The sequence below is a fragment of the Pecten maximus genome, chromosome 17, assembly GCF_902652985.1.
Source record: "Pecten maximus chromosome 17, xPecMax1.1, whole genome shotgun sequence".
Taxonomy (NCBI): Eukaryota; Metazoa; Mollusca; class Bivalvia; order Pectinida; family Pectinidae; genus Pecten; species Pecten maximus.
Window position 1 is genome coordinate 19060102 of NC_047031.1, and position 22218 is coordinate 19082319.

General features: G+C 35.0%; 1 protein-coding gene across 1 annotated transcript; it reads left to right on the top strand.

Annotated features, from left to right (window-relative positions):
• Positions 1–1173: 1173 nt before the first annotated feature.
• On the top strand, positions 1174–17052 carry LOC117315192 (zinc finger protein 600-like). Its single transcript, XM_033869337.1, has 4 exons — positions 1174–1198; positions 1535–2257; positions 4885–5730; positions 15956–17052. Exons 1-4 carry the CDS (start codon positions 1174–1176, stop codon positions 17050–17052), a joined length of 2691 nt encoding a protein of 896 aa, XP_033725228.1.
• The last annotated feature ends 5166 nt before the right edge of the window (positions 17053–22218 follow it).

Here is a 22218-nt window from a genome sequence, read left to right on the forward strand (position 1 = left end):
GGTTATTCTAGGGGAGATAGGGTTGTTCTAGGGGAGATAGGGTTATTCTAGTGGAGATTTAGGGTTATTCTAGTGGAGATAGGGTTATTCTAGGGGAGATAGGGTTATTCTAGGGGAGATAGGGTTATTCTAGGGGAGATAAGGTTATTCTAGGGGAGATAGGGTTATTCTAGGGGAGATAGGGTTATTCTAGGGAGATAGGGTTATTCTAGTGGGAGATAGGGTTATTCTAGGGGAGATAGGGTTATTCTAGGGGAGATAGGGTTATTCTAGGGGAGATAGCAAGTGATGTATGAAATTTTAAGATATAGGTAGTGTTACTGGGATATAAAGAGTGTCAAGCTGAATGGCAATAAATTAAACAAAGCATTCATCTTCTGATTTTCCATTGACAATTTTATGGACAGTAGTTTGTAAAGTTGCATTTACAGAAGACATTTGGAGTACATAGCTATGTTATTATTGTACATTTCAACATTGATTGCGAAAAAAAATACATAGATACACAGATAACAGTTTGTGCTGGGGACGGGAAATACCTGTGTATCATGATGTGATACACTGCATACAAATCAATTAAACTTTTGAAAATTATGCATTTTATTCTAACTTGTTTGTTTCATAGTTTGTGTGTAGTGGGGAAGTCCATATTAGTTTTTTCAACCTTACCTCAATATCTTCGTCATGTTACAATTATATATTGATGTAAGTAGAGCAATGCTCCACAAATCACTAGTTTTATTGACTTGTGTGATAATTAACGACATACAGAAGAAAATCTCGTAATTACAGAAACAGTACCATTACCAAAAGGGGAACTTAGTTTTGAGATCTCATACTCTTCCTGTAACTATTTGTCTACCAAAGTGGGAAGTGGGCCTTTAATAGTGAAAGACACAAAAGCGATAAGCTCTTAATATGAATTAAATAAAGTAATTGCTGAGTAATATACATACAACTGTACCAATGTTATGTTTGGAGCGGTCAGTGATGCTTGGCATGTAGATAATAATAACAATATGTCTAAACAATACAACTATTGTATGTGGTTATTGTAAGATAGCAGTATGGTGGACTTTTCCTTGAAATGTGTGTTGACCATTAGTTGTAAGCTTTATCTACTTTACAACAATTGTGAAACAAAATGTATCAACTTCTGCTTGTTTGCTTGCGATGGAAGCATACGATGGGTCTTATTGTGAGTGAGATTCCAGTGAAAACCAACTAGGTGCAAGGCAAGTGTTTGCCACTGCCATCTGACCAATCCAACATCACAGCGCAAATATCTAGGCCACAGTACAGGAAATATTCACGTCGATTGGTGATATTTTGGATTATTTTTCTTTTGCACTGACAGCATTCCCCTAAAATTGTATTGAGCTAATAGCAGTTTCAAAATACACTGCACTGTTTTCTAGGACAAGTAGTCTGAGAGTAAATTCAGCATTGCACTATAAACACTGTATCTGTTATGCGCTGTCTAAGCTAAATTATATGGTATAATACTGAGCACATTCTTGTGTGATTTTTTCAGTTATTGAAGAAACTGCCACAGTGAATGGGATATCACCCCATACATGTGTTCAACCAGTTAACGAAGAATCAGATACATCAGACTCGGATGACCTTCACTTTAATCTTTCGAATTGGTCACTTGAACTCTTGGCACCTCTCGGAATACTCTCCGACAGTAAACAAGTCAATTCGGATTCACCGGAGGAGTCTTTGCTACCGGTGTCGGACCTTGGGGAAATGTTGAGCTCGAAAAACAGTTTCCATGGCGGAGAAGAGACTCCCGCTGATAGTCTGCATAGTAACTCACAGTCGCTTAATACGGACCCAGGACAGGCATGTGATGGTACTTCCCTTAGAGATAAAACATTTATAGATAACCAAGACTGTAGTTATATTAGGAAACAAGTTGACGATGACTGTAGCAATTTTGCTAAAATGGAATATTCTGATTCTTCAGAAACAGTTTCAAAAGAATCTACTAGGTTTTCTAATACTATTTCTAAAGAGGCAGATTTTGAAAATCCCGATGACTCTAAAAATGAAGAGAAGGAAGTTGAATTTGACAAGGCTACAAAAGAATCTATTGAAGGCCCATCTGGCACGATTACAAGTGTTCCGAACGGTAAATGTAAACACTGTAGTGAAAACCCCACTGATATGATGGTTCATATGGCGTTGTGTCATCCTCTTGAAGGACCGTACAAACCGTCATTGAAACAGAAGAAAAAAAGATCGGATGGAGGTGAGTTATTCATGTATCATTTCCATCTATGCCACATCTGTGGGAAGGGCTTTGCTAGGCCGCTGTACTTTAAAAAACATCTTGAGACACATTCCAATGAAAAGCAGCACGTATGTCATATATGTGGAAAGGCGTTAAAACACACATCCTGCCTGCAGCGACATATGAAAATACATAACGGCACGAAGCAACACAAATGTCCGATATGCGGCAAAGGATTTGACCTTCACAACTATCTGTACTACCATGTCAAAAGACATATAAAGGAAAGACTGTTCCCATGCGACTTTTGTGGAAAGAAATACTTAACAAAGACATCCCGTGATGGTCATCAAAAGAAACACGTTACAAACATAAAACACGTTTCTCCCCAAAAGACTCTAAAAGGAAAGTCAGACACGCGGCACAGAACCAAGCAGGTTAAAGGAAACCCGGATAATAGCCGTGAAACAAAATATCAGATTCCATGTAAAGTTTGTGGGAAAATATACTACCAACAAATGTGGTATGATAGGCATGTGAAATCACACACTAATGTATCAAAGGAAGGACAAGTAAGGAAGACAAACACGAAACTTGAACTGAAAAAGAAGTAGCATTATGGATTTATCATGACTAGTTCATTATGATACTCTTAGACACGTTCTTTTGATTGAAACAGAATTTGTTTCGAAGAGCAACAAGACACTTCACTTTTCACCCCATACATTACTCCTATACCCATACATGTGTTCAATCAGTTAACCAAGAATCAGATACATCAGACTCGGATGACCTACACCTTGATCTTTCGAATTGGTCACTTGAACTCCTGGCACCTCTCGGAATACTCTCCGACAGTAAACAAGTCAATTGGGATGCATAGGAGGAGTCTATGATTCTGATGTCGGACCTTGCGGAAATGTTGAGCTCGAAAAACAGTATAAATAGCGGGGAAGGGACTCCCGCTGATAGTCTGCATAGTAACTATTCATTATGTTCATTATGATTCTCTTAGACACATTCTTTTGATTGAAACAGAATTTGTTTCGAAGAGCAACAAACTTTTCATGTTTTATGATTTTATCAAAATTCGGTATATGGCATAAGAGATGTATTTACCTATGTTCCCATCCCTGATGGATTTGGAGGATTAGCTACCTGACTTTAATTTCTGTGTTTGAGTTAAATTCTTTTTCTTTTCTCTTTTGCTGATAGATTCAGTTGAAATAAAATGGGAAAATGTAATTACAATACTTAATAGTATCTCTATTATTTGTCCGATATTGTTTGCCATATTTTCCCATCCTATCAGCTCTTTATTTCTCTACCTTGTCGTCTCAGGTGCGGAATGATAGAAAGCTTATCTATAACTTTGTCGCATCATAACTTCGTGATGTTGTACAAATTGTGTATATTAATGATTGTCGTACAATACCTTCATGATGTCATACAAGTTGAATATATAATTCTGTTTGTTGTACAATAACTTCATGATGTCGTAAAGATGGCTAATCACATAGTTTGTAGTCTTCAGCTGAATATGTCTCAGCTTGTGGCATGAAGATGTACATGCATTCCGATGGCTAATGATAATCATCTCAATCTGACGTTTTACACACACTTTGTCAATATTGATTGGCTTTCAAATCATCAAATATTTGATTTGTCTAACACCAAATTCAATCAATGAATTGATCAAATATTTTAATCCAGTCTCACTTTGTTTTTAAATTATCTCCCTTACATTATAGCCGAAACTTCAGATGGAGTTATCTCCCTTACATTTCAGTCATTGCTTTATCTGGAATATCTCCCTTACATTATAGCCGAGACTACGGATGGAGTTATCTCCCTTACGTTAATGGCTATTGAGGTGATCAAAGGATAATTTAAAAATGGGATGCATCCTCAGACTTGGGTGACAAGTCATTCCTCAATCGGAGGTGAAAAGGTATGGGGTCATCTGAACGGGGGTTTTTCCCAGTACTCCGGTTTCCTCCCACAGTAAGACCCCTCGCGCGCTTCCATCCGGGACAACAAGCGTGATTAATATTAGTTGATAAATATTGTTTCGCAGGTGCTGTAAAATAATTAAAGTTTTTATCATTTATATCATATTACTATCGGACAGAAACCAATATTTTTTCGGATATAACAAAGAAGATTGGAACTCGACATTCGATATTGATATACTGGTATGCCAAAACTTCACAGGGAGCAAAATCAAGACTTCTTAATGTCGTTTAGCTAGACAGAGAGTTAATGGTATTAACGATGACATTATATGAGTTACATAGAAATGCACATGATGGCCTTCACTAACCTCAAAGGGCTCATTCATTGACGGTGTTTACAAGGGGAGAGTAACTGAAATATTTGAGAACTAATGTAAAGCCCATGAGCTTCTTGTTCAAGCTTCCATGTTATATAGAGATGGTTAATTGAAAAGTAAACGTATTGTCCAAGAATTACCTACAGTTATGCAATTGATGTAGCGGTTATTATATGACATCGACCTATTTGAGTTATGTTTGTACGGGTGAAACAGAACGTTGATAGAGATACGAAAACATGCATGATATTTCATTTGTTAGTGCATGTTTGTTGAGGATATGAATGAACACAATTTTGCGTTTATATTGCAGTCAATAAAGGAACTTCCAATGAGAAATCTACGTCGAAATGTCTTCAGCCCATTACAGCAGTATTGGATAAATCATCGACCCTGTTGGACCTTCAGCTCCGCTGTAACCGTTCAAATTGTTCCGATAATACTAAAATATTTGCCTTGTCCGGGATAGTCTCGGACAGGAATAAAACCACAACAGAAAAGTCGGTCTCGTCTTCCGAACTCGGAAACCCGCCAAGTAAGAAACTAATCATCCTGATCGCGAATAACCAAAGTAATGCTAATGGGGCAATGACGTCGAAAAGAAAAGACCAACGTAAAATGCAGACAAACTGTACAAGAAAAGGAAAAATAGATGAAATTTCTGAGGGCTCCAACAGACACGGAAACTATATTAACAAGATTTCAGATGGATCAAATGGTTCTGACAAGGTTACAAATGTCCCGAAGGGTAAATGTGAGTATTGTAGTGAAATACCAAGTGATATGAGGGTTCATGTGGCAATCTGTCATCCTCTTAAAGGACCTTATAAACCACCACTGAAAAAGAAGAAAGCACTGGATGGTACAGAGCTAGCGAATTATCGGTTCGGATTATGTCATATCTGTGGGAAAGGCTTTGATAGACGTTTATACCTTTGGAAACATCTTAGTGTCCATTCTGCGGAAAAACAGTTGACATGTCATCTGTGTGGAGATTCATTCCGCCAGGAATCAGCCTTGCGACAACATGTGAATTTACATAAAGCCACGAAGCAACACAGATGTCCAATCTGTGACCGAGGATTTGATGCACACAGATATATGACCAGGCACGTGAAAATTCATGTAAATGAGAAGCTTTTCGCCTGCAATGTCTGTGGTAAAAAATTCAAAACAAAAGAACGGACCGACGCTCACATGAAAAGGCATAGGCTTGTTAAGCCATATAAACGTCAACGTACGGAACCTGAAAGAGAGTTCCCTTGTGAAATTTGTCGGAAAATATACAAAAATCAGGTATGGTATACTAGACACTTAGAATCACACGAAAAGAGCAAAACAAGTGACGGTATCAATGATACAGAAACGGAACCTGTCAAACGAACGAAGACAAAAGATCAGAACGTCTAGATAGAATCGTGGATTAAATTATCGAATCGGTGAATGATCAAGAATGAGCACATGTGTGCTCTGTTATAAACCACAAACGACAAAAGATATTGCTATTTTTAGCTCACCTGGTCCGAAGGACTAAGGTAAGCTTATGCCATACCGTGGCGTCCGTCGTCCGTCAACAATTGACTTTTTGATAACCGCTGATCGGAATTGAACAAAATTTTACTGGTAGCATCATTATGGAATGGGGAATAATTTTGAAAATGGTTGGACTGGGAACCATACAGATCCCCACTCCATAACCATATAGAACATTGCTGGGCATCAAGAAATGAACACATTTCCGATGTTAAAATAGGCCCGGGGGTCTTTCCCCATCCCAAGGGACTGATGGTTTCTTTAGACACAACCATGTTGAATCTTGACTTCGTTTCTGGGTTATATATCTGAAGCAGTTGAGACCCCATAATCATATATATATATATATAACATTGTTAGATGTCGACACATAAAGCTATTAACAAATGGAACATAATCATTTTGATGTTTGCTCAAATAAACCAGGTGAACGATAACATGCCCTCTGGGCCTCTTGTTTTGTAAGTGGAAGTTATGGTACAAATGGACAAAGGAGAAAAACAACTTTGATATTTTGGATATATATACAGTCAAACCTCGATGATTCGAACTTCGTTGATTCGAATTTCTCGCTGTATCGAACTTTTTGCTTGGTCCCGAATTTTCTCACTATATAACACTACTAACGAAACTATGTATGATTCGAATTTTTATAAATCGAAGTTTTCGATGTATCGAACTTTTTTCATGACCCGTTAGCTATGATATTATAGGTAATTGACATCTCATGATTCGAACAAAAAAATTACCTGTACTGACCACTGGACAGGTGTTTGTCGTGACCCCTGCGGCAAGATTTCACACCTCTCCCCCAAATGCCCTGACTGACAATAGGGATAACGATAGCGTGTGTTGTCACTCCCAGTCATGGGGTTTATTAATAATCAGACCAAATTGATAAGATAAAAAGTGTATTTAGAAGCCATGACATTTAATCACTCCGGTAAAACATTTCGGTAGTCGTCTCTGATAATCTCCGCCGCCATTGAAATCAGCGATCGGTGAGTAAATTTTCGGAACTGTAAAACAACCGGACCAATTTTAAACACAAACAATTAGCGATGGCTTCACTCATATTCAAAGTGTCACGTTTCAAACTTTTACATAAATATCCAAGTAAATCGATTATTTGTCATTCAATCATGCATTCTCGAACCGATCGGCATTCCGTATTTTATATGCACATAACGTAAACGCACGTGTCTTTCGCAGAAAAGCCTAACGACTTACGTAAGTGTGCATTGTACTTCTTTTGTTTCATCTGTTAAACGCGATATAAGTGTTTTGTAACCGATACATATTTTGTTTAATTAATAAAATGCTTAGGTATCATTAATGAAAAGAATTTTTATTTTGTTGTGTTCGAGGTATAAATTAAGTAAACTTTTCGATGTGAGCCTGACAGGCGACGATCAACACGAAGACACTGAGGACATGTAACGTTAACAGATATGGCCAGTATCAAGAAAACATCGATCTATTGTCAACCATGAATAATTCGAAGTCCCGCTGTATCGAAGTTTTTCTGTTAGTCCCTTGAACTTCGAAACATCGAAGTTTGACTGTACTTATGATTGTTATGCCAAGGAATGTGTGTAATCTAACAATAAGAAAGAGGACTAGGCCCTGGTTCCTTAACTTAATTTCCTTAGGAAACATCACATAATTTAAGGAGAAAAAACATGGTTAAGCAACCTTCTTAAGTTCTGGAGTGCTTTCCTTTGGAATTTTTTTATTATCATTATTATAAGTTAAAGAATGTCCTAATTTTAGGAACGTTGATGAAACAGATCAATGCCTACAATGTAGCTTACACCAAGAGTTTGTTAAAAGTTTTTACTAAAATACTTGTAACTCAATCTATGTGAAGTTGTATCAATTCATGATGCTGTTTTTTAAAAGGTTTTTTTTTTTTACTAAAATACATGTAACGCAATCTATGTGAAGTTGTATCAATTCATGATGCTGTTTTAATTCAATAAATAAGCAATTTATATAGTTTTTTGTCATAATTTAAAGGGTAAAGTAAATTGCAATGTTAAACTCGTAATGATGTTATGGGTTCTGTATGTTTCGAAATAATATTTGGTTAGATGAAAACATTAAGAATAGACTGGCAACAAGAAGGGCGTTATTCTCTTTGGTAGGAACTCAGAAAAGGTGATTCTTGTAATCTTAATACTTTTACCAACATTTCTAAAAAAGTACATATATATGAGCTGAGTGAAAAGAGTGATAATGAAGTTTTATTTCCAACCCTTAGATAGTACGGGAAAGATGACGTCGTCACCAACCATGACGTCATAATACCTTGGTTCCCATAGCGATGAACACAAACATTCTGACACTTGAAAAAGATGTCTGTAAATTAATTTTACATAATAATTATTCATTTATCTAATAAACAATAATGTGTACGGTTACAGAACAAAACAAAATACATGCGTTAAATTATGGGGGGGGGGGGATATGTAATTTTTCGTTTATTTTTTCTATTATTTTTCCGATATTGTTTGCCATATTTTCCCATCCTTTCAGCTCTTTATTTCTCTACTTTGTCGTGGAATAAAAGAAAGCTTATCTATAACTTTGTCGCATCATAACTTCGTGATGTTGTACAAATTGTGTATATTAATGATTGTCGTACAATAACTTCATGATGTCATACACTTGGGTATATAATTCTGTTTGTTGTACAATACCTTCATGATGTCATACACATTGGGTATATAATTCTGTTTGTTGTACAATACCTTCATGATGTCGTAAAGTTGTCTAATCACATAGTTTGTAGTCTTCAGCTGAATATGTCGCAATCTGACATTTTAAACACACTTTCTAAATATTGATTGGCTTCTGAATAATCAAATATTTGATTTGTCAAACACAATCAATGAATTAATCAAATATTTTATTCCAGTATCACTTTTTTTATTTTTGTAATTTTTACAAGTTATTAACATGTGTACAAACATCTAGAAATGAAATGGCCAGCCATACCGGGGGGGGGCTTATGAGACACTAGACAACATTCAATATAAACGTGTCTACACAAGTTCTTTGATTCACTAGATAGTAATCAATTTAAAATTGAATGTTCAAAGTCAAACAGCTGTACATGTTTTGCCCATTAAATATTTTACACAGAATAGAAGATAAACATTCCTCGAAGCAAAATTCATTATTTGCCCTAATTTGTCTGAATCATTTCAATCTTTAAAATTTTTTTCAACTGAATTGCTCCTCAACGAATGATAAAAACCCATTGTCAATCGGATTAGAGTTATCTTTGAATACATTTTTAAAGTCTAGTTTCCAACCATTAAGTACCGATTCGTCGGCATAACTAACTCATCCGTCCTTATCAACCACTTCAAAGGGAATTTTTTGTTTCCTCTCAGTTGCCGTTCCATGTTTGCCTACAAATTGTATGTGATTCCAGAGGACACAATGAGTTATTGCATCAATCGATCAACTCTTGACGTTTTTTAATTCTGGTAATTACGCTTGAATCTCCGATTTAATCGATCAAATAATATCCTCTTGTAACAAAATTTTCACGTTCGTTGGACTCGATGGACATTTTCTCTACCTGGTTTCACATTGTAACACTATGTTCAATTGTGCCACTAACTCATTGTTCCAATAGGGTTTGTGAGAAGATTTGCCTCCTCTTTTCTGTTAAAAACAGATTTGGAATCCAAATACGAGTCCCATCCCGTTTTTTTCATAAAATTGGTAAATTCTGCTTACGTCTAGTTGATTGATTCTTTTCCCGACATGGCTTCTTCCATTTTGCTGATCGTTTATGTAAAGCTATTTCTGCTTTAAGGTTATTCATAACAAGAGGCCCAATGGACCTGTATCGCTCACCTGGATCTACTTTGAAGTTGACCGTCATTTCCGTTTATACAATGCTGATTATATATTGACCACTTTATTCAAATACCTGAGTAGGTTAGTTTTACTCATGTCAACACATTTTCTCAGTCTTTCATTCTAACATACTATTGGCAGTATTGGCCGAATATCAGGTATTTGAGTCTCTTGGCTGTTGGGAATTGTTTGAATATTTTATCGTGGCTTTAGATTGAGGTTGCTGACTTTCATTAGTCGTGACTTAATCTGATGGAATTATCTCCTGTACATTATAGCCGAAACTTCAGATGGAATTATCATCCTTACATTTCAGTCATTGCTTTATCTGGAATTATCTCCCTTACATTATAGCCGAGACTTCGGATGGAGTTATCGCCCTTACGTTAATGGCTATTGATGTGATCAAAGGATAAATGAAGAATAGGATGCATCTTCAGACTTGGGTGGCAGTCCATTCCATAATCGGAGGTGAAAAGGTATGGGGTCATCTGAACGTGGGTTTTCCCCGGTTCTCCGGTTTCCTCCCACAGTAAGACCCCTCGCGCGCTTCCATCCGGGCCAACAAGCGTGATTAATATTAGTTGATATACATTGTTTCGCAAGTGCTGTAAAATAAATAAATTTTTTACCATTTATATTATATTACTATCGGACAGAAACCAATATTTTTTTCGGATATAACAAAGGAGATTGGAACTCAACATTCGACACTGATATACTGTTATGCCAAAACTACAGTTTCTAGACTTCTAAATGTCGTTTAGATAGACAGAGAGATTATGGTATTAACGATGACATTATATGAGTTACAACATAACGCACACAGTAGAGGATGAATAACGTGATGGTGTTTGATAAAATATTCGAACTCTTCAGGATATCTTTCAGTAGAACCAGATACGATTTTGAAATCGGTAGATCGTAAGAATCTTAATGGTTCCTGTAGGGACGAGAAACACAGTATAATCATATTTGACAACCTTTCGATGGTTAATGATTCTGAAAATGTTACAAGAGTTTTGAAGGGTAGATGTGTTTTTGATAGCGAAATACCCAGCAATATGATGATCCATATGGCATTATGTCAACCACTTGAAGTAATTTATAGAGAAAAAAATGAAAGGGGTGGATGAGAGTTAGCCATGTACCTGTTCCAGTCTGTGGGCCGGGCTTCAATCAGCCACTATAAAAATTAAATCATCACCAGTCATGTTCAAAGAAAAATCGTTTATATGTTGTATATGTGAAAAGTCTTTTAGGAGGGCGACAATAAAAATACACAAAACATGAAGGAACAGAGATATCTAATCAATTATCTGCTAAGGACTTAACCTTTATGACTGTCTGTATAACATTAACCTTTATGACTGTCTGTATTACATTAACCTTTATGACTGTCTGTATTACATTAACCTTTATGAATGTCTGTATTACATTAACCTTTATGACTGTCTGTATTACATTAATCTTTATGACTGTCTGTATTACATTAACCTTTATGACTCTCTGTATTACATTAACCTTTATGACTGTCTGTATAACATTAACCTTTATGACTGTCTGTATTACATTAACCTTTATGACTGTCTGTATTACATTAACCTTTATGACCGTCTGTATAACATGAACCTTTATGACCGTCTGTATTACATTAACCTTTATGACTGTCTGTATTACATTAACCTTTATGACCGTCTGTATTACATTAACCTTTATGACTGTCTGTATTACATTAACCTTTATGACTCTGTATTACATTGACCTTTATGACCGTCTGTATTACATTAAACTTTATGACTGTCTGTATTACATTAACCTTTATGACTCTGTATTACATTGACCTTTATGACTGTCTGTATTACATTAACCTTTATGACTCTGTATTACATTAACCTTTATGACACTGTATTACATTAACCTTTATGACCGTCTGTATTACATTAACCTTTATGGCCGTCTGTATTACATTAACCTTTATGACTGTCTGTATAACATTTACCTTTATGACTGTCTGTATTACATTAATCTTTATGACTGTCTGTATTACATTAACCTTTATGACCGTCTGTATTACATTAACCTTTATGACTGTCTGTATTACATTAACCTTTATGACTGTCTGTATTACATAAACCTTTATGACTGTCTGTATTACATTAACCTTTATGAATGTCTGTATTACATTAACCTTTATGACCGTCTGTATAACATTAACCTTTATGACTGTCTGTATTACATAAACCTTTATGACTGTCTGTATTACATTAACCTTTATGAATGTCTGTATTACATTAACCTTTATGACCGTCTGTATAACATTAACCTTTATGACTGTCTGTATTACATAAACCTTTATGACTGTCTGTATTACATTAACCTTTATGAATGTCTGTATTACATTAACCTTTATGACTGTCTGTATAACATTAACCTTTATGACTGTCTGTATTACACTAACCTTTATGACTGTCTGTATTACATTAACCTTTATGACCGTCTGTATTACATTAACCTTTATGACTGTCTGTATTACATTAACCTTTATGACTGTCTGTATTACATTAACCTTTATGACATTTTGTATAACATTAACCTTTATGACCGTCTGTACTACATTAACCTTTATGACTGTCTGTATTACATTAACCTTTATGACTGTCTGTACTACATTAACCTTTATGACCGTCTGTATAACATTAACCTTTATGACTGTCTGTACTACATTAACCTTTATGACTGTCTGTATTACATTAACCTTTATGACTGTCTGTATTACATAAACCTTTATGACTGTCTGTATTACATTAACCTTTATGAATGTCTGTATTACATTAACCTTTATGACCGTCTGTATAACATTAACCTTTATGACTGTCTGTATTACATAAACCTTTATGACTGTCTGTATTACATTAACCTTTATGAATGTCTGTATTACATTAACCTTTATGACCGTCTGTATAACATTAACCTTTATGACTGTCTGTATTACATAAACCTTTATGACTGTCTGTATTACATTAACCTTTATGAATGTCTGTATTACATTAACCTTTATGACTGTCTGTATAACATTAACCTTTATGACTGTCTGTATTACACTAACCTGTATGACTGTCTGTATTACATTAACCTTTATGACCGTCTGTATTACATTAACCTTTATGACTGTCTGTATTACATTAACCTTTATGACTGTCTGTATTACATTAACCTTTATGACTGTCTGTATTACATTAACCTTTATGACCGTCTGTACTACATTAACCTTTATGACTGTCTGTACTACATTAACCTTTATGACTGTCTGTATTACATTAACCTTTATGACTGTCTGTATTACATTAACCTTTATGACTGTCTGTATTACATTAACCTTTATGACTGTCTGTATTACATTAACCTTTATGACTGTCTGTACTACATTAACCTTTATGACCGTCTGTATTACATTAACCTTTATGACTGTCTGTATTACATTAACTTTTATGACTGTCTGTACTACATTAACCTTTATGACTCTGTATTACATTAACCTTTATGACTGTCTGTATTACATTAACCTTTATGACCGTCTGTACTACATTAACCTTTATGACTGTCTGTATTACATTAACCTTTATGACTGTCTGTATTACATTAACCTTTATGACTGTCTGTATTACATTAACCTTTATGACTCTGTATTACATTAACCTTTATGACTGTATTACATTAACCTTTATGACTGTCTGTATTACATTAACCTTTATGACTCTGTATTACATTAACCTTTATGACTGTCTGTACTACATTAATCTTTATGACCGTCTGTATAACATTAACCTTTATGACTGTCTGTATTACATTAACCTTTATGACTGTCTGTATTACATTAACCTTTATGACTGTCTGTATAACATTAACCTTTATGACGGTCTGTATTACATTAACCTTTATGACTGTCTGTATTACATTAACCTTTATGACTGTCTGTATTACATTAACCTTTATGACTGTCTGTATAACATTAACCTTTATGACGGTCTGTATAACATTAATCTTTATGACCGTCTGTATTACATTAACCTTTATGACTGTCTGTATTACATTAACCTTTATGACTGTCTGTATTACATTAACCTTTATGACTGTCTATTACATTGTCAATACACATTCAAAGGCCGGGCTATTCCCATCTTTCTTTTGTTAAATGAAATTCTTCACAAGGTTAACAAGGTCTAGTCATTAGAAAATGCATGTCAGAAATATGATTTGTTACAAAGCTGTGAATGAATGTCACATTTTCATCAATCTGCCACCATGGTAACTAAATCCATTGGCGAAAAACTGGTGTAAACATGCTGTGTATCATTAGCGTTATAAAAGAAAGGGATTTCCCAACTAAATCGTGTGGTCAACTTGGACACTTGAAATCGATGCGAATATCGAGATAGCGTATATGCGTAATTGGAAGTATATAAAGCACGTGCAATAAATATATATATTGGTTTTACCTTGATGTCCCTTTATCGTGGTCATATTCTAACGCAACACATCCGCCGCAAGAAGCGTTAAAATAAGATCAACGATAAAATATGTATGCTGTTTTCCGTTTATAAATAGTCTAAGTCGTATCTGTCCATTGTCAGTATAATGTAAACTAATGAAGTGGGGAAGGCTTTGGGTTATGTCCCCTGGCCGAGACATACCAGATTCTTTAAAAATGGTAGTTGCTACTCCTGCTTAGCGCTCAGCATATTGGGAGTTGGACGACTCGTTCGCCCGTTGTAAGTATAATGTGACCGGGTGGGGTGTCCTGCTGAGTGTCTTCGGCAGGATGCTTCAGTTGAGTTGGCACTATAAATCGGCACTACTTCCGCGCTGTGACAAGGAGACAAACACAAACATTGACGACATGGATGCATCACTGACCTTAGCTGTGGCCAGGACGTTTAATAATACAAAACCAAACCATCTATTCTATTAATTTTGCATGTGAGTTTAGTTTTGTACTTAAAACGCTCACTTGAGTCGCTTATTTCAATATGCTTTTGATATCATATTGTTTTTGTCATATGAAGTTATGGAAAATAGGAATCCGTAAAAAATAGAGATATGGACATCCTTAAGTAAATCAAAGAAATATGGAAATCCATAAGAAAAATTAAAGAAATGTTGAAATCCTTTAAGAAAGTTATAGAAAAACAATACGAAGTCTCCAGACCTGTTCTTATGGCCTTTTGTCTCTCGTGCTCGTCCGTCATTGACAGTTGACACTTCCGACTTTCGACAGCCTTCCGAACCAATTTTAATGCAATTATGAAGGAAACCTTTAATGGGCAAAGGTCAACCATAATTGTGCATTATATGGCCCTCAGGGTTGTGGCAAAAGGGTCAAGTTGACAGAAATTTAAAAAAAAGCTCAATCACAAGACTAAGATAATGTAGAGTCAAATATTCCTCATAGATAGAAGAGTCGTTGGTTCTTTTTCATATTGGTGAATTTCGTAACCTTGGAGTTGCACGTTTCCCCATGGGTTGGGTAAATTTGCTAAAGATTCAAATGACATCTTTTAGCATCTACTGTATCATTGTGTCATTGCAAATGATAAAACCTGGTTAGAATTATAAGTATAGCAGTTTGATAGAAATGCACATGATGGCCTTCACTAACCTCAAAGGGCTCATTCATTGACGGTGTTTACAATGGGAGAGTAACTGAAATATTTGAGAACTAATGTAAAGCCCATGAGCTTCTTGTTCAAGCTTCCATGTTATATAGAGATGGTTAAGGTAAACGTGTTGTCCAAGAATTGCCTACTGTTATGCAATTGATGTAGCGGTAATTATATGACATCGACCTATTTGAGTTATGTTTGTACGGGTGAAACAGAACGTTGATAGAGATACGAAAACATGCATGATATTTCATTTGTTTGTGCATTTTTGTTGAGGATATGAATGAACACAATTTTGCGTTTATATTGCAGCCAATAAAGGAACTACCAATGAGAAATCAACGTCGAAATGTCTTCAGCCCATTACAGCAGTATTGGATAAATCATCGAACCTGTTGGACCTTCAGCTCCGCTGTAACCGTTCAAACTGTTCCGATAATACTAAAATATTTGCCCTGTCTGGGATAGTCTCGGACAGGAACAAAACCACAACAGAAAAGTCGGTCTCGTCTTCCGAACTCGGAAACCCGCCAAGTAAGAAACTAATCATCCTGATCGCGAATAACCAAAGTAATGCTAATGGGGCAATGACGTCGAAAAGAAAAGACCAACGTAAAATGCAGACAAACTGTACAAGAAAAGGAAAAATAGATGAAATTTCTGAGGGCTCCAACAGACACGGAAACTATATTAACAAGATTTCAGATGGATCAAATGGTTCTGACAAGGTTACAAATGTCCCGAAGGGTAAATGTGAGTATTGTAGTGAAATACCAAGTGATATGAGGGTTCATGTGGCAATCTGTCATCCTCTTAAAGGACCTTATAAACCACCACTGAAAAAGAGGAAAGCACTGGATGGTACAGAGCTAGTGAATAATCTGTTCGGATTATGTCATATATGTGGGAAAGGCTTTGATAGACGTGTATACCTTTGGAAACATCTTAGTATCCATTCTGCGGAAAAACATTTGACATGTCATCTGTGTGGAGATTCATTCCGCCAGGACTCAGCCTTGCGACAACATGTGAATTTACATAAAGCCACGAAGCAACACAGATGTCCAATCTGTGACCGAGGATTTGATGCACACAGATATATGACCAGGCACGTGAAAATTCATATAAGTGAGAAGCTTTTCGCCTGCAATGTCTGTGGTAAAAAATTCAAAACAAAAGAACGGGCCGACGCTCACATGAAAAGGCATATGCTTGTTAAGCCATATAAACGTAAACGTACGGAACCTGAAACAGAGTTCCCTTGTGAAATTTGTCGGAAAATATACAAAAATCAGGTATGGTATACTAAACACTTAGAATCACACGAAAAGAGCAAATCAAGTAACGGTATCAATGATACAGAAACGGAACCTGTCAAACGAACGAAGACAAAAAAGCAGAACGTCTAGATAGAATCGTGGATTAAATTATCGAATCAGTGAATGATCGGAATTGAACAAAATTTGACTGGTAGCATCATCATGGAATGGGGAATAATTTCGAAAATGGTTGGGCATCAAGAAATGAACACATTGCCGATGTTAAAATAGGCCCGGGAGTCTTTCCCCATCCCAAGGGACTGATGGTTGAATCTTGACTTCGTTTCTGGGTTATATATCTGAAGCGGTTGAGACCCCATAATCATATATATATATAACATTGTTAGATGTCGACACATAAAGGTATTAACAAATGGAACATAATTATTTTGATGTTAGCTCAAATAAACCAGGTGAGCGATACATGCCCTCTGGGCCTCTTGTTTTGTAAGTGGAAGTTATGGTACAAATGGACAAAGGAGAAGAACAACTTTGATATTTGGGATATGTATAATTATGATTGTTATGCCAAGGAATGTGTGTAATCTAACAATAAGAAAGAAGACTAGGCCCTGGTTCGTTAACTTAAGGAAATTCATTAACTTGAAAAAATCCATAGGAAACATCACATAATTTAAGGAGAAAAAACATGGTTAAGCAACCTTCTTAAGTTCTGGAGTGCTTTCCTTTGGAATTTTTTTATTATCATTATTTTAAGTTAAAGAATGTCCTAATTTTAGGAACGTTGATAAAACAGATCAATGCCTACAATGCAGCTTACACCAATAGAGTTTTTTAAAAGTTTTAGTTTTTACTAAAATACATGTAACTCACTCTATGTGAAGTTGTATCAATTCATGATGCTGTTTTTTAAAAGTTATTTTTTTTACTAAAATACATGTAACGCAATCTATGTGAAGTTGTATCAATTCATGATGCTGTTTTAATTCAATAAATAAGCAATTTATATAGTTTTTTGTCATAATTTAAAGGGTAACGTAAATTGCAATATTAAACTCGTAATGATGTTATGGGTTCTGTATATTTCGAAATAATATGTGGTTAGATGAAATCATTAAGAATAGACTGGCAACAAGAAGGACGTTATTCTCTTTGGTAGGAACTCAGAAAAGGTGATTCTTGTAATCTTAATACTTTTACCAACATTTCTTAAAAAGTACATATATATATGAGCTGAGTGAAAAGAGTCATAATGACGTTTTATTTCCAACCCATAGATAGTACGGGAAAAGATGACGTCGTCACCAACCATGATGTCATGATACATTTGTTCCCGTAGCGATGAACACAAACATTCTGACACTTGAAAAAGATGTCTGTACCATACAAACGTAGTGTTAATTTTCATGTACATTAAATAAGTCGAAGTCGGCGGGACAAGAAAAATATTCGACTTATCAGATGATTCGACTTATCCATGTTCGTGTATAAGGAAACGAAATACCCGAGTACCATTGGCTGTATGCCGATTAAGTGCTTGCTTGATAACATTGTCGTCGGAAATAAGCATTAAGCACTAACAAAGAAATTAATTTTACATAACAATTGTTCATTTATCTAATAAACAATAATGTGTATGGTTACAGAACAAAACAAAATACATGGGTTAAATTATGTTGGCCGTACATACAGGCGATTTACGTACACATTCCATACATTATAGCGTGCTATTCTATGAAAACGATATATATAGTATAGGAATATACATGTACATATTGTACTCACATTATTTCTCTTAAAATACGTCTATATTGTTCTATAATGAAACAATATGAAACAGGACACTGTTTGGGAAAATTTGATCGACCGCGCTGATTTTGTATAAGAGGTGAAGGCCGTGGTCAGTGTTTATCGGCTTCATGATCATGTATATTACCACGAAGTTTTGCATGGAATAAAAAGATTCCTGCGTATTATTGTTACTATTGCATCGATGTATTCAGAATTTAGGCATAGATAAATAAATCAATGACAGACAAGCATTTTAATATGCATGTTTCAGGGGGTGGATACGTAATTTATCGTTTATTTTTTCCTTCTATTTTTCGGCGGCCATGATTATCAAAACAGTAAACAGAACACTGTAATGCAGGATGTTATGGTTTGACCAAAACGTGTACATTTTATTCAAAGTTAGTTTCACCTTAACGTTAAACTTCACCTGTGCACCTGTATAAACAATATGATGATGTTCGACCGAAAGCCAGAGATCAACAGTAGGCTCTGGTAACACCGTTACGCTGATTGGTCACACTTGGTCAATCAGACCAATCTCGAATTGTTTTGGCACTAACAGTATGCCAGTCAATTAGATAGACGATTTTGTTGAGGTCACATGACATTTACTGTAAATATGACTATGATTTTAAGGTAGACGATTTTTCATGACATTTACAGTAAACATGACAGTGATTCAAAGGTAGACGATTTTTTGACATTTACAGTAAATATGACAGTGATTCAAAGGAAGACGTTTTTTCATGACAATTGCGGTAAATTATTAGTGATTCAAAGGTAGCCGATTTTTCATGACAATTACAGTAAATATGACAGTGATTCAAAGGTAGACGATTTTTCATGACAATTTTGCAGTAAATTATTACAGTGATTCAAAGGTAGACGATTTTTCATGACATTTACAGTAAATATGATAGTGATTCAAAGGTAGACGATTTTTCATGACATTTACAGTAAATATGACAGTGCTTCAAAGGTAGACGATTTTTCATGACAATTATAGTAAATATGACAGTGATTCAAAGGTAGACGATTTTTCATGACAATTACAGTAAATATGACAGTGCTTCAAAAGTAGACGATTTTTCATGACATTTATAGTAAATATGACAGTGATTCAAAAGTAGACGATTTTTCATGACAATTGCAGTAAATTATTACAGTGATTCAAAGGTAGACGATTTTTCATGACATTTACAGTAAATATGACGGTGCTTCAAATGTAGACGATTGTTCATGACAATTTCAGTAAATATGACAGTGATTCAAAGATAGACGATTTTTCATGACATTTACAGTTAATATGACTGATTCAAAGGTAGACGATTTTTCATGACATTTATAGTAAATATGACAGTGATTCAAAGGTAGACGATTTTTCATGACAATTGCAGTAAATTATTACAGTGATTCAAAGGTAGACGATTTTTCATGACATTTACAGTAAAAATGACAGTGATTCAGAGGTAGACGATTTTTCATGACAATTTCAGTAAATATGATAGTGATTCAAAGATAGACGATTGTTCATGACATTTACAGTAAATATGACAGTGATTCAAATATAGACGATTTTTTATGACATTTACAGTAAATATGACAGTGATTCAAAGATAGACGATTTTACATGACATTTACTGTGAATATGACAGTGATTCAAAGGTAGATGATTTTTCATGACAATTTCAGTAACTATGACAGTGATTCAAAGGTAGACGATTTTTCATGACATTTACAGTAAATATGACAGTGGTTCAAAGGTAGACGATTTTTCGACATTTACAGTAAATATGACAGTGATTCAAAGGTAGACGATTTTTCATGACAATTACAGTAAATTATTAGTGATTTAAAGGTAGACGATTGTTCATGACATTTACAGTAAATATGACAGTGATTCAAAGGTAGACGATTTTTCATGACATTTACAGTAAATATGACAATGCTTCAAAGGTAGACGATTTCTCATGACATTTACAGTAAATATGACAGTGATTCAAAGGTAGACGATATTTCGACATTTACAGTAAATATGACAGTGATTCAAAGGAAGACGTTTTTCATGACAATTGCAGTAAATTATTACTGATTCAAAGGTAGCCGATTTTTCATGACAATTACAGTAAATATGACAGTGATTCAAAGGAAGACGTTTTTTCATGACAATTGCAGTAAATTATTACTGATTCAAAGGTAGCCGATTTTTCATGACAATTACAGTAAATATGACAGTGATTCAAAGGTAGACGATTTTTCATGACATTTACAGTAAACATGACAGTGATTCAAAGGTAGACGATTTTTCATGACATTTACAGTAAATATGACAGTGCTTCATAGGTAGACGATTTTTCATGACATTTAAAGTAAATATGACAGTGATTCAAAGGTAAACGATTTTTCATGACATTTACAGTAAATATGACAGTAATGCAAAGGTAGACGATTTTTCATGACAATAACAGTAAATTATTACTGTTATTTAAAGATAGACGATTTTTCATGACATTTACAGTAAATATGACAGTGATTCAAAGGTAGACGATTTCTCATGACATTTACAGTAAATATGACAGTGATTCAAAGGTAGACGATTTTTCATGACATTTACAGCAAATATGATAGTGATTCAAAGGTAGACGATATTTCATGACAATTTTGCAGTAAATTATTACAGTGATTCAAAGGTAGACGATTTTTCATGACAATAACAGTAAATTATTAGTGATTTAAAGGTAGACGATTGTTCATGACATTTACAGTAAATATGACAGTGATTCAAAGGTAGACGATTTCTCATGACAATTACAATGTGTAATTTAAGGAAGGTGGTCCTAAACACGTATGTATCATTACTTGTAAATACACAGGTAGCTGACTCGTTTTATAAAATAATAACATATAAGAGTACATATAAATGAGAAAGGTTCTGAACTCCCTCAGGCTTGAAATCCGATGGATTTATTTCTAAGTACCGTAGCTTCGATTGTATTGGGTGGATTTGTGGTCGAAGTAGGCCTTAAATTGAAGAGAAATGGACAATCTTTAAGATAAGCCATAACATGTTGTCGATTTCTCGATATTAGTACACGAAATCGGGCGTGAAACTTCAAAATTATCTCGATTTTGTTTACGCGGACAAGTTGACGTATTGGGGTCACCACGCTTCGACTCCATTGGGCATAGCTTTAAATACGAAGTCCACGGGCTAATCAAGTGGTACGCTTCATCAGATCACCGAATACAACTATTACATACACTAACGTGATGTATACGAGCACCCTGTCGACGGCCCCAGGACTTTTTATGCATACTGATAGCAGATTTTCCACTTGAGTAGCCATGTTGTGCCATCCGCGGTAAATTAAAACAAGCATTCTGATTGGTTAAATACATTTCTAAAACCAATGGTACTAAAGAAGGTTTCCTGGCCAGTGAGGATATTTTTCACAGTTGAGTCACATGTCCTAGCCTCGTCTGTTAATACACTCAATATAT